The following is a 12,092-nucleotide window of genomic DNA, read 5'->3' as shown; positions in this document are numbered from 1 at the left end:
ATTAGGATGTCCTGACAGTTACTCACAAGAGAGAGAGACTTCACATGTCTTTGTAAAAGAGAGGCAGTGCAGGAAGAACCCTGCCAGAAACTGTCCCAGAAGTCTGACTCACATGGACAGTCTGGCCACACAAAAGCTGCTATGGGCAGTACAGGATAGGACTGTGTTTTTCTTTAAAAGAGTCTAATTCCCATAACCAAAACATCTGTGTTTTAGCTTCTTATAGAAGCTTTATTGAAAATTGGGAGAAAGATACCAATATAGGTGTGTATATATAGGTTATTACTATAGAAGGAAGAAAAGAAAATGCCCTTGAGATCTTTATTTTTCATGGTATTCAAGAAGCAGTGGCATGTCAGCAAGCTGAGCAGATACACAAAACTGCAGCTGCTGTAATAAACATAAATCCCAGGTATTAGAAGAAGCTTCTGTCTTTGACTAAATTATTTAATTGCTTATGTGCCTTGATGTTCTCAGGGAGAGAGCTGGCAACACATCTGGAATACTCAGCTGGTATATTGTGGTTTTTACACCCCATGTCCAAAAATTCCATTCCTTGATTAAAAAATTAAGGTCAGAAAGCACAGAATGACACATGCATTCATTTTGGGGCAAGCGTATTCAGACTAAAATGGTAATTCAGATTAGAAATCACAATTATTTTCACAACTGCTTTTCTATTCAAAGAAAAAATGTGATTTAATATTTTAAGTGTTATAAACAGCCTGAAAGAAATAAATGAATGTATTTTCATTTACAACGACTGATTTATTCAGGCTTTCTCCTTATAATTTGGAATAAGATTAAAACAGCTGATCTCTTTAGATGCCTAAGTTTCTCTACACATCTGACCTCTTCTGATCTCCCAGAACCAGACTAGGACCTGATTCTTCTACACTGGAGGCAGAAGATAGCAATTCAGTAGACACAGACACAGATGCAATCTATAAACCCACAACAGCACATAGCCCAGCTATTTCCATCTTGGACCTTTATCACTTCATCTTCTATTTAAAAATACTCCCAGTATTCATCTGCATATGAGTATCAAATACTTCTGAAATCATTAATATACTAAAAATTAGTACGAGCTCTACAGAATCAGAGGGGAAGAGTGTATTATGACACCCAAGTCAGTGGAAAAAAGCAACATTTATCATTCTAATTTTTTCAAAAGTAGACAGCCAGGACCTAGTAGGGCTGGTACCAAACAGGAGCTCAAAGCCCAGGCAAACTAGCCTAATGCTTATACAGTTCAGTGGCCTGTGAGCTCAGTCTGCTAAGCAGACAGAGATGTGGAGATGCTTGCCCTAGATTTGCACGCACACAAATCAGTCTCCATGCAATACCTGAGAGCTGTTTGTGTTCAGCAAAAGCTTTCCAGGAACTCCATAAGGCAGTAACTAAACAAATATCTCATCCTGTCTATTTGCATTAAAACCAAATTACTTTTAAAAATGATTACTTTTCTGAAATGAATAAAATGTGAATTCTTTCACTGAGTCTCATCAGTGGTTTTGGGAATTAGGTGTTGTTACAGACACCCCCATTTACAAGGAAGGAAAAAGAAGCACACAAGGATTAAACACCTGGTACAACACCATTGCAGTAACTGGAAAAGAATTTAGGATGCATCGGAGGGAAGTCCATGGCACAGCTTTCATTACAGATTTTTTTGTTCCTAGATTATTGCAATATTCACTTCTTTTCTACTCAAGTAGAATTGACTGTGATTAACATCAAGTGTTTAATGACTCCGAGAGGCCTCTGCATCAGTCCCATCTCATCTGATTTTACAAGATCTCAGGGTCTTAGTCCTATGGACTACAACAACATTAGCCTTCAGATTAGTGTGAGATGCTGAAAATCTGCTATGTCCCAATTTTTTTCCATGGTGGATTCCCCCCAATGTAGGGAATTTGCCACAGTCAAAAGGCAATAGGGAGCATTTATTCAGGAACCATAAGTACATCTCAGACTTCAGAATGGTGTTTTCATTGCAAAGCTTACTACTATATTATTTGGTAACACCCCTAAAACTGACCAGAAACAAATATAAATCCATCAAGAATCCGTACAGCAAGTCAAATCTGAGCCATGTTTATTTAATGGCGTTTCCAGAATAGCTGCTAAAGGAAGTCCCCAGAGTTGCTACTGCCTACTCATGTGTACAGACTCCTTCTGGGAGAGCAGTACCATGGTTCTGCTCAGAGATCCACTGAGGTACCCAGTAGTCCAGGCAAGGCAAGGCTGCTGCCCACCAGCTGCAGAGGAGACAGAGATCATCTAGCCTCTGGGACCACCAGGAGACATCCAGTGTTGCCTTCTGGTGTACAACCAAGCAGTAACTTCTGATTTCTTCAAAAGCAGGGAATCCAATTAATAAGGTAAGAATTTCTCTATCCCTATGTACATGCAGAATGCCATCAATACAAATTAGGAGAAAAGCTAGGACAGAAAAATGAGAATAAAAATACCAAATTACAAAAAATCCTATGCTTCTAATGGTATGCAAAATGGCTTATATATTTGAGAAAAGACAAGCACTCACTGCAGGAAGGAGTTTTTAGAATCGCTGTCTTTCTTCATGAAAATAAGTATATGGGTTTATTTAACCTGGTCAAAAAACTCAACAAACACCTCATCACACCTATTCCTTTTCAGACTGTGTTTTAGTAGTGTATTATTTGCATCAAGCATGAAGAATTTTGAACCTGGAAAACCCTCCTTCCCCTTTAATATCAGACTCCTTCAAGACTATACTGTTATTTAAAATTCAATTCCTTCAATATATGCTTTTTTAAAAAGCACCTTCACAATCTGACAGGTAAAACCTCCAGAAAACAATTCTTCTGTGAAAATATTCCCAAAAGGAATTCAGCTTCAAGTAAAATTTGAATAATGGGAGCAGGAAGGAGCTGGAATAGTACATTAATGAATAATTGTTCAATTCATGTGACAGGGATCATCCTCCACTGGAAATGACAGTGGTACTGAAATGATAAAACTGCGAAGCAGACTGTAAACTCAAACCCAAAAAGTCTTCAATCCATTTTCCTACCCAGCATCCTTCAGGTAACACATCAATATGACCTATCTGGTCTGTCTTTTTGATTTGAAGCCTTTGTACAAGTAGTCATGAACCATGAAAAGTGGCCTGACTTGCATTGATAATGAGGAAAACTCCAATTCCCATTGAAATGAAGATGAAATTTCCCTGATATTTAAGGGATAGACAAACTGTTTAGCAACAGAGTCAGCTGGAAGACAAGAATTTCTATTTGCAAAAATAGTCAAAGGTTTTCTCCTATATGAATCTTCTGCTTAGAAGATTACACTCAGTCCCCTGTTCTAGCCAACTTGGGGTCCTTGTCACTTGTCTACACTCACTCAAGCTGACAAAATTAAGGCATTTTAAAGTATAAATATTGGGTTTGAGGATTCATCATGCTAGGGACAATGAAAGAATTTAACCCAGCTTGTCTATCCAGGCCTACTCCTGCAGATTTGCTCAGGCATGAAGGGTCATGAGCCTCCAGAGTTCTCACTAACACCCTTTTTCCTATCTTTTGGCCTTATCCTGTGACACAAATAGCTATGATTTCCTTCTATCTCCTCTAAATAGCCAACATCTCCTCTAAAGAGCACAGTCATATCACCACAGAGCATATGATAACATCCAATAGTTACGTGAAAGAGGACACATATGGGCAGCAAAAATCTTAAAAGGCATATTCTGAAAAAGGAATAATAATGTGATACTACAGAGCTCTGGCAAACATGCAGTAGAAAACTAAAACGAGAAGACTGAAGCTACTGCATTTCCACCCATCTACTCTACCTTTCTGAAAGCCGATCCTGACACATCACAGGGGCATCTGATCTGCAACCCTGCTGCCAAAATCACACCAAAGCTCCAAATGTAAGAGGAGACAAAAAAATCACGTGCCTAAATAATACAGCAAGCTAGAGGCAGTAAGCCAGTGCTTAAGAACTACAATATGCCAAAAACCCCAAGCCAAGTGCCTTCATTTATTTATCCAGACTAATCTTCTCAGATGAAAAGCACATCTCTACAAAACTTGGGGTTGATTTTAAAGATTTTAAAGGTTTTAAAGCTGGCTTATTTGCAAGGTGATTTCGGAATAAACAGTGTCATTATAAGGCCAGACACTTATAAAATAGTCAGCAAAAGTTGTAAACAGCTGCATATGCACACTTACAGATTACACATGTCAATCCTGGGGGGAGACAATGGCAGTAGTTGAAGTAGGAGCTTTACTCCATTTTTCCATTCCTCCTCTTTCTCAAATTCACAGAAAAGATAGGTACATTCATCCGCTGAGAACTGGTAGAAAGCATGAGTGTCTTGAAAATAGAGTTGTCTGTCCACTGTTAGAAAAGATAACATTAGATACTGTTTAAACCTTCACCATGTAAAGATTCCATGTCCCCACCACATTCTGCATTGCACTTGACTTTAATGCTGAGTTGCACCACCATACGGGTCAAAAGCACCAAAACTTCAGCATAGGAACAATCCTGCCCTCTCATATTAACTCAGTACATCCAAACAGAAAACCTCCAAAACCTCAATCTGAAGATCTTCAAGCTCCTGAAATTTGCGTATTAAGACTGCTGACTATTTAATCAATTTTAGAATCAGTTCAGGATTAGGGGATAAAAACCTTCCTCTTATTAGACTTCTGAGTCTTGATTTCCATTGGTTTCTAAACTGTTGTCACTAATGGTCAGGCAGGAGTAAACAAAGCTCAATAATGAGGATCATTATACAAGCTTCGTATTCAGGGCTACTGAATTTGTAGACTAGACCTGGGTAAGATGATGTGCCAGTCATCTTCCCTGAAAAAAATGGGATTGAACTGGGAACCAAGGACAGAGTCCAAAGCCAAAAGCATAAGTTCCTGCATAAATGAATCATTCAGCCTTTGTTGAGGGTGCATGACCAGAAATATCGTCAGTGTAATTGAAGAAAACCTGTAAGTACACTGTCAGTGTACATAGGCAGAAATCTTCTATAACACCTCACCTTTTCACAAGAAAGAAGTTAACGTCTAGCACAGACCCCAGGGTGGGGTATGATCTGAGTTGAGCTACCTAAGTAGTCCCAGCCTCAAAATAATCATCAGATTTCCAGAGGTTGGTTACCAGTGTAGTTATCACCAACCACATTAGCTGGACCAATCAGTTTGGTGGGGAAGGTGGGAACAGCAGGGTAGAACCTGGCCTCACCAGCATCTCAAGGATCTGGATCCTCTCTCAACCTATCGCAATCTAAAATTATGGAAAACAGGAAAAAAAAAAACGGCTGAAAAAGACACACACACAGTCTGCAACTTGGTAATAGGTAACTAAATCAGTAAAAGCAAAAGTAAGGAAATTGCTGAAAAGTAGGGATTCATCTCTGGTACTTATGAAATGAAAGGTCACAGAGGTAAGCCTGCCAAAAAGATAGTAAAATAAAGAACTGGCAAGAAAATTGGATCAATCTGTGCTTTTACTCTTTTCCTCCTCCTATCAAAAACATGAGTCTTGTCCTATGCAAGAGAAATGCATAGCCTTCCTCATGCTAGGATTACTGTCAAGACTGACCTGATAATATAATGCCCATATCCAGAAGGAGCTGCCACACTCCAACTGCTGTAGATCTGCTCTTAACAAAAGGGCATTGCTCCAAAAGCCAGTCTACCAGTTCTGATCCAACACAGCTTCTCCTGAAAATAAGCAAAACATCACTTCTTACACTACAGTAATGTTAAAATGTTCTTTTATGATAAAGAGCTACTTTTTAAAGCTATTGAAAGTGAACCTTTTTGTTCAGCAGAGCAAACCCTTTGTCTCAATTGCTAATTTTTGTAATCGAACTCATTTCAAGGGAAGAAATTACTCTGGCAAGTCTCAGGGGATACCCCTAGCTACAATGAGGGAACTCATGTCAGATGAGCAAGTTCCCTAACTCACGTAGCACACTTTGCAATATGTAATATTTTTATCAGTTTGTGCTGCATATGGTCATCCAAAGATGCATAAGAGCTAAACAAAATACAACTTTTAGCCTCAGGATTTTATTTCTTTTCTGAGCATAAGCAATACAGCTACACAATACATGTAAGACCTTGAGTGCTGCTATAGGATGTACTTAATCTTTCACATTATTAGTAAACGTAGATATTTAAATAATTTTTTTTAAAAGTAGTGTATTTTTCTTAAATGCAGTTATGTATGAACAGTGCTATAATAGAGAGATGCACATTTTGGTATAACTGAAAAAAGGAGGAAGCATTTATGCTGTAATGCAACACAAATGGAAAATCACTTCATTACAAAAATATTCCATAAATTACATGCCAAAATCACTGTGTCACTAAATCTTAGGAATCCAGTTAATCTCTTTGATAACTCTAGACCAGGGCTGAATTTAATAGTCTTTCTTTTCAACAAAATAACTGACAAACGCTATTGTATATGAAATCATAAGCAATTTAATTAATGCATAATTAATTCAATTAATTAATTGATTTCTGACAGCTAACACTGTAACATAAGAAAAGATATTAAGACACATGAGATTTTAAAGATTTTTTTTAGAGAAAATGTTTTTAATTCTTTGTAAGATACTCGAAATCTCACACTCAGAGAAGAATTTACTCTCTTGTCAAATCAGGTCATAGATAAATGCAAATAAAACCCATAAAGTTGATTAAAAGAAATGATTTTGAGTTACCTGCAAATGCCAGTAAGGTACACCCTGTCTTTAATCAGGTCAGATGCTTGTAGGGTAAAAATATTCCTGAGAGCTCTCCCAGCACAGGAAGAACTTTCTCCATAAATCTGAATGAAAAGAGAAATTGAAAACTGAATCTATTATAGCTACAGATCAGTTCATCCATGCATTGCCAGGAGGATGTGGTCTTTCAGAATGGACACGCTTTTTACTTCCTCACACCTGATGTCTACCTTACACCTCAAGGTTGCACATGTGCCTATCAAAACAGGACCCAACTTGATCTTCTATAAAACTGTGTTCCACCTGTACTCTGTATACCACTCCTTACTGATGAATTTACCTTGGGCTTTTATTGTGATGTTTCCTCACATTCCAACAAACACATTAGTAACACAAATAACTAAACTGAAAGGAAAACAATGTTATCTGGTTTCTTTTTTTGTTTGTTTGTTTCCCATGTTTAGGAATCTTTCAAGGCATATAAAATAGTCCTGAGAAAGTAAAGTTTTGTGACATGCAAAAACAAAGTTCTTAAATATTGTAAAACTAAGCTAAACAGTAGCAATCATTTAAATGACTGAGAAGCAAGTGCACATTGGAATTCACAAGAATTCAGTTTGCAAACTCAGTAAGAGAAAGAAGTGATTCGTATAAACACACACACAAAATGACAACTTCTTAACTGGATTTAACTGCAGGTCACATTTACAAGTGTCTTCAAAGCTATGATTAAGAGGTTGAACCAAAGCAAAAACATTCCTAATATGTTGTTTGATGAAACGGAATTAAAAAGAAGCTTGAAAAGTACCTTATTTGAAGGAGTTTCCAAATAGGGATTTGAAATTCTTCTGGACAGGGTCTGTAAGATAATTTGGTAGACCTTTAGTTTTGTTCTGGATTTTGCATAGAAAAAAAAAAAGTAGCAGCAATCTAGTCTTTTAGCTATTGAAATCTAAATAAAAAAGAATTTATCAAATCATCTGAGTAGTCTAACTGACATCTCCAAATAATATTTTTTTTCACATCGGGAAAAAGGTTTGGTAAATTCTATCCTGTGTTGTTTGTTACATTTATTCTTGATCTGGAAAAGATGAGCAATGAAGTGGCAAAGTCTGTAGACAACACATAATTATTTGGGTCAGGAAAGACCAGAAATGACAGTGAAGAATCTCAAGATAAACCTGAAAAATGCTGGGTGAAAAGACAGTATCATGATGAGCTCAACATCGAAATCAGCACGTACTAGAGGGAGAAAATGTAATTACACATCCTCTTAAGGAAAACTTTATCAATTCAGTAAAGACACCTCAGGGTCACAGAACACTTCTCAAGGAAGACCACTCTTCTAAATTAAATTCTTAACTGTAGTTTAAAGAAATTAGGATAAATGATGAATAAAATGGTGATCAGCAGGGAGATAACTAATGTAGATCAGCGTTATCTCTGACGTGCCACATGTTGCACTGGTAACAGCATCTCAAAAAATGAATACTCCAATATTAGAAGGGATTCAGACAATATTAGCAGTAGGAATAATAAAGGATTTGGATAAATTTTAATGTGAGAAGAGACAGAAAAGACTGTGTCTACCTTACAAAGGAGAGATTACAAGAGACGTAATGCAATTATACAAAATATCAAAATTATACAGAGAAAAGACAAAGACAGTGTTTCTGTGCTCTGCTTTACATTACATGAGAATAAAAAAATCACTCAATGAAATTAGAGAGGATTCATATTTGAGGAGACAGAAAGTGATAAATAAGTCTTCAGAGGAGGAAAATGCAAATGCCAAAACCTTACCACTGATCAATAAAGATTAGAATTGAAAGTTATAAAATTAACAGTGAACCAGAACTCTGGAAGGCAGAGAGAGGACAAACATCTTCAGGTCACCCAACCTTTACTCACAACGATACTCACTGTCACTGTTAAAAGACAAGATATTGTCTATGCTGATGCTTACTTGCAACTTCAATGTTACTACGAGCCACATATGACATAAATAAACATTGCCTAAAATAAACCTGGAAGCGGAACAGAAGATGTTATGCAGGTGCACTGGCATCACAATCGGAAGATCATGCAGTGCTCCCTCACATTATTCCAACTTGTAAGCAGTATAATTAATTCCTCGCTTTGAGAAGGATCCAATTCTCACTTGGTATATTGCAATCATAAAAAAGCCCTCATCCTTCACACCTTGTAAGAATTACAGAATCCATATTTCAGTAGCACCATCTGGTTTTTTCCCCCTGTATTTTTGTTACTATATTTTTAGAAAGGGAAGGGACAAGGAACACAGAAGCATCTAACGCTGTTTACCCTTCCATGCTCATCCCAAATGCGTAGTGTAGTTCCATGCATAACAGTAGCTCCATACGGAAATATTACAACATACAAGCTTAATTCCCCTCTCCCATAACCAACAAAGACGCTGTAAGTGTGCAACATTGCCTCAGATCCCACTTACTTTTCCTAGCCGGCATGTCATTAACACCTTGGTTCTGCAGCAGCCCGACATACCACCACTTCACTTGGTTTCTGTCCAAGTCTTTCATTCAACAAGCCTCACTCCCTGTAGCAGCACAGTCAAAGTCGATACATCGATTTCCCCCCTTCCTGCTCCTTTCCCAGACTGGCACTAACAGAGGACAGTTGAGCCTCAGCTGGGGAAAATACTGCTACTGCAGTGTGAAATTACATGACAGTATCAGATGAAACTCAGCAAAAAGGACAAATTTGGTTGCCTTCTACAACAGGGTTATAACAGTGATGGATAAGGGAAGAGTGACTGATGCTACCTACCTGGACTTGTGCAAAACATTTCAGACGAGGTAATGACTACAATGTACCACACCTGAAATGTTTCTATACCAACGCACACAGTATGAGGAACAAACAAGAGGAACTCAAAGCTTGGGCCCAGTCCCAGAGATTTGACATCATTGGCATACGTGAAACCTACTGGGATGAGTCCTGTGACTGGAGCGCCCTGTTGGATGGCTACAGTGTCTTCCGGAGGGACAGGCAGGGAAGAAGAGACAGAGGGGCAGCACTGTATATAACAGAAGGGTTGGAATGTATGGAGCTCACAGTTAGCAATGATGCAGTTGAGAGTCTCTGAGTAAGAATCAAGGGGCAAACAAATAATGCAGATGCCATCATGGGAGTCTGCTACAGACCTCACAGCCAAGACAATGACACTGACAAATTATTCTCTGAGGAACTAAGGGACACTTCCAATTCAACTGCCCTTGTCCTTATGGGGAACTCCAACTTGCCAGAAATTAACTGGGAGCATCACAAAGCAGATACAACTCGGGCCAGAAGATTCCTAAAAAACTTGGATGACAACTTTATGGAACAGGTCGTAAGGGAGTTGACTCAGAAAAATGCTCTCCTTGATCTGCTGCATGTCAACAGAATGGATCTCGTGAGTGAAGTAGAGATTGATGGCCATTTTGGCCACAGTGACCACGAAGCCATTGAGTTTAAAATCTCTGTTGATAGGAGGAAAAGTGCCAGCAAAACCTCTACTCTGCACATGAGGAGAGCAGACTTCAGGCTGCTCAGGGAATTACTAAGTAAGGTCCCTTGGGAAAATGTTTTTGCAGGTGCCAGTGCCCATCAGTGCTGGTCACTTTTCAAACGTGAACTCCTAAGGGCAGGCAATTCCCAAATGTCAGAAATCAAGCAGGTAAGGCAGAAGGCTGGCTTGGCTGAACAGGAATCTTCCCTTGGAAATAAGGCAAAAACAAAGGTGTATGCCCAGTGGAAGCAAGGTTAAGTACATTTAGCCTGTCATGCAGGAACCCAAACACCCAAAATTTCTACAAACATAAGAAAATAGAAGCTAATTACAAGAAAATAAAACAAAAGTGGAAGTGGCTTTCTGGAATAGAAAAAATTATCTTTCCTGTTGATACTAGTGCAGCCTGTGTAATGTTGAAACACTCACTGCAGTTAGGCTGAAATTGATAGCGAATTTTAGGAGTTTACGTCCTAGCTACCATGATAAAGACCTGTTTCTTTTCCTTTTTTTTTTTTTTTTTTTTTTAACATGCCTCAATAAATATTTAGTTCACCTCTGTTCATTAGACTCTACTTTGGCTGCTGGTGACAAACCGGACAGTCTCCTCTAAGAGAGAGGAAGAGGTAGTGGATTAGGGGTCCAGGCTTTTTTGAAAACCCCAGCCTTTGGGTGGCTGTGTGGGAGAAGCACCATTCCTCCCTGAAGGTATCTAGCAAATATAGGCTGCTCCTCCCAAATTATTTTGACACACACGGTGATTCAAAATACATTTGCAAATAACTAAAAACAAGCCAAACTGTGCTTTTAAAGCAAATTAATTAGTCATCAAGCAAACAACTCATCTCTCATAAAAACTACCTTGGAACAGTTATTACTGCCCATGCCAAGTGTTGCTTTCTAGCTACAGCCACCCTGGCATCCCCCTGTGCCTCTTCACAAGCTTGAGGAGAAGCTTTGCCAAACCATGTCAGGGAGAGGATGGGGATGTGGCAGCACGTGTGGTCCTGGGACAAGATCATATGTGGAGGAGATCCAGAGCCCCTCCAGAAGGGCTGTCCCATCATACATGAGTAGCTGTGCATAAGTGGCTTCAGCTTCCCTGCTAGGGATGCAGGAAGAAAGAAGCAGGGAGCTGGTGCTTTGGGCTGGACAATCAGAAGCCTGAACTATGAACGTGGCACAGGGATGGCATTGTTCTAGGTTGGGAACACGACTTATATGCGGCAGGAGAGGACAGCTGGGACAGGATGCCCAGGAGAAGGTTTTGGGATAGGACTGCTAGGATCCAAATCTGAACACACCACAGAATTTAGCCTGAAATTGGGAAAAATTATAGAGGTGTTTACTGTGGTAAGCACATGGTGTAAGAAATGGTGTGAAAAGAATGGGAGGATTAAAATAAAATGACCAGCAAGAAATTAAAACAACCAGAAGGAAATACTTCTTTACACTCCATATGACAATGGAATTATCAGCCAAAGAATCAAATATTCTAGCTAGATTGCTAAAAGCACAGTATCAATGACTGATACTACTATGCAAGGTCTATATCTGAGTTCAAATTAGTATTGCTTCAACTGGATAGTTATTTTTAAACAAGTTAAGAAATTCTGACATTACTTAAAGCTAAACATGCAAAGGTATTGATGATAATATTCTGATTTGTGAGCATAAACTGATTTTTGAAAGGTTTGGAAAGCAATGCCCCCAAGACATACTACACAACAAGTAAAGTGTACATACTAATGAAGCACATTTTGGTTTCCACTGGAAAGAACAAGTCCTATCTTACTGTAAGATGCTGACTTA

General features: G+C 38.6%; 1 protein-coding gene across 1 annotated transcript in view; it reads right to left on the bottom strand.

The window, feature by feature from the left end:
• RAPGEF5 (Rap guanine nucleotide exchange factor 5) overlaps positions 1–12,092 on the bottom strand; it is a 163,051-nt gene that overhangs the window by 126,207 nt on the left and 24,752 nt on the right. Inside the window, exons 2-5 of the mRNA XM_027738414.2 lie at positions 7,557–7,607; positions 6,746–6,852; positions 5,614–5,735; positions 4,224–4,392 (exon numbers count right to left, since the gene is read on the bottom strand). Of these exons, the coding sequence (XP_027594215.1) occupies positions 4,224–4,392; positions 5,614–5,735; positions 6,746–6,852; positions 7,557–7,607 (449 nt within the window). The remainder of the gene's footprint in view (positions 1–4,223; positions 4,393–5,613; positions 5,736–6,745; positions 6,853–7,556; positions 7,608–12,092) is intronic.

This window comes from Pipra filicauda, unplaced genomic scaffold (assembly GCF_003945595.2).
Source record: "Pipra filicauda isolate LSUMZ 115617 unplaced genomic scaffold, ASM394559v2 scaffold88_size2543281_pilon, whole genome shotgun sequence".
In the NCBI taxonomy this organism is placed as follows: Eukaryota; Metazoa; Chordata; class Aves; order Passeriformes; family Pipridae; genus Pipra; species Pipra filicauda.
Note: the sequence above shows the minus strand (reverse complement) of the source record. Positions and strands in the feature narration are given on the sequence as shown.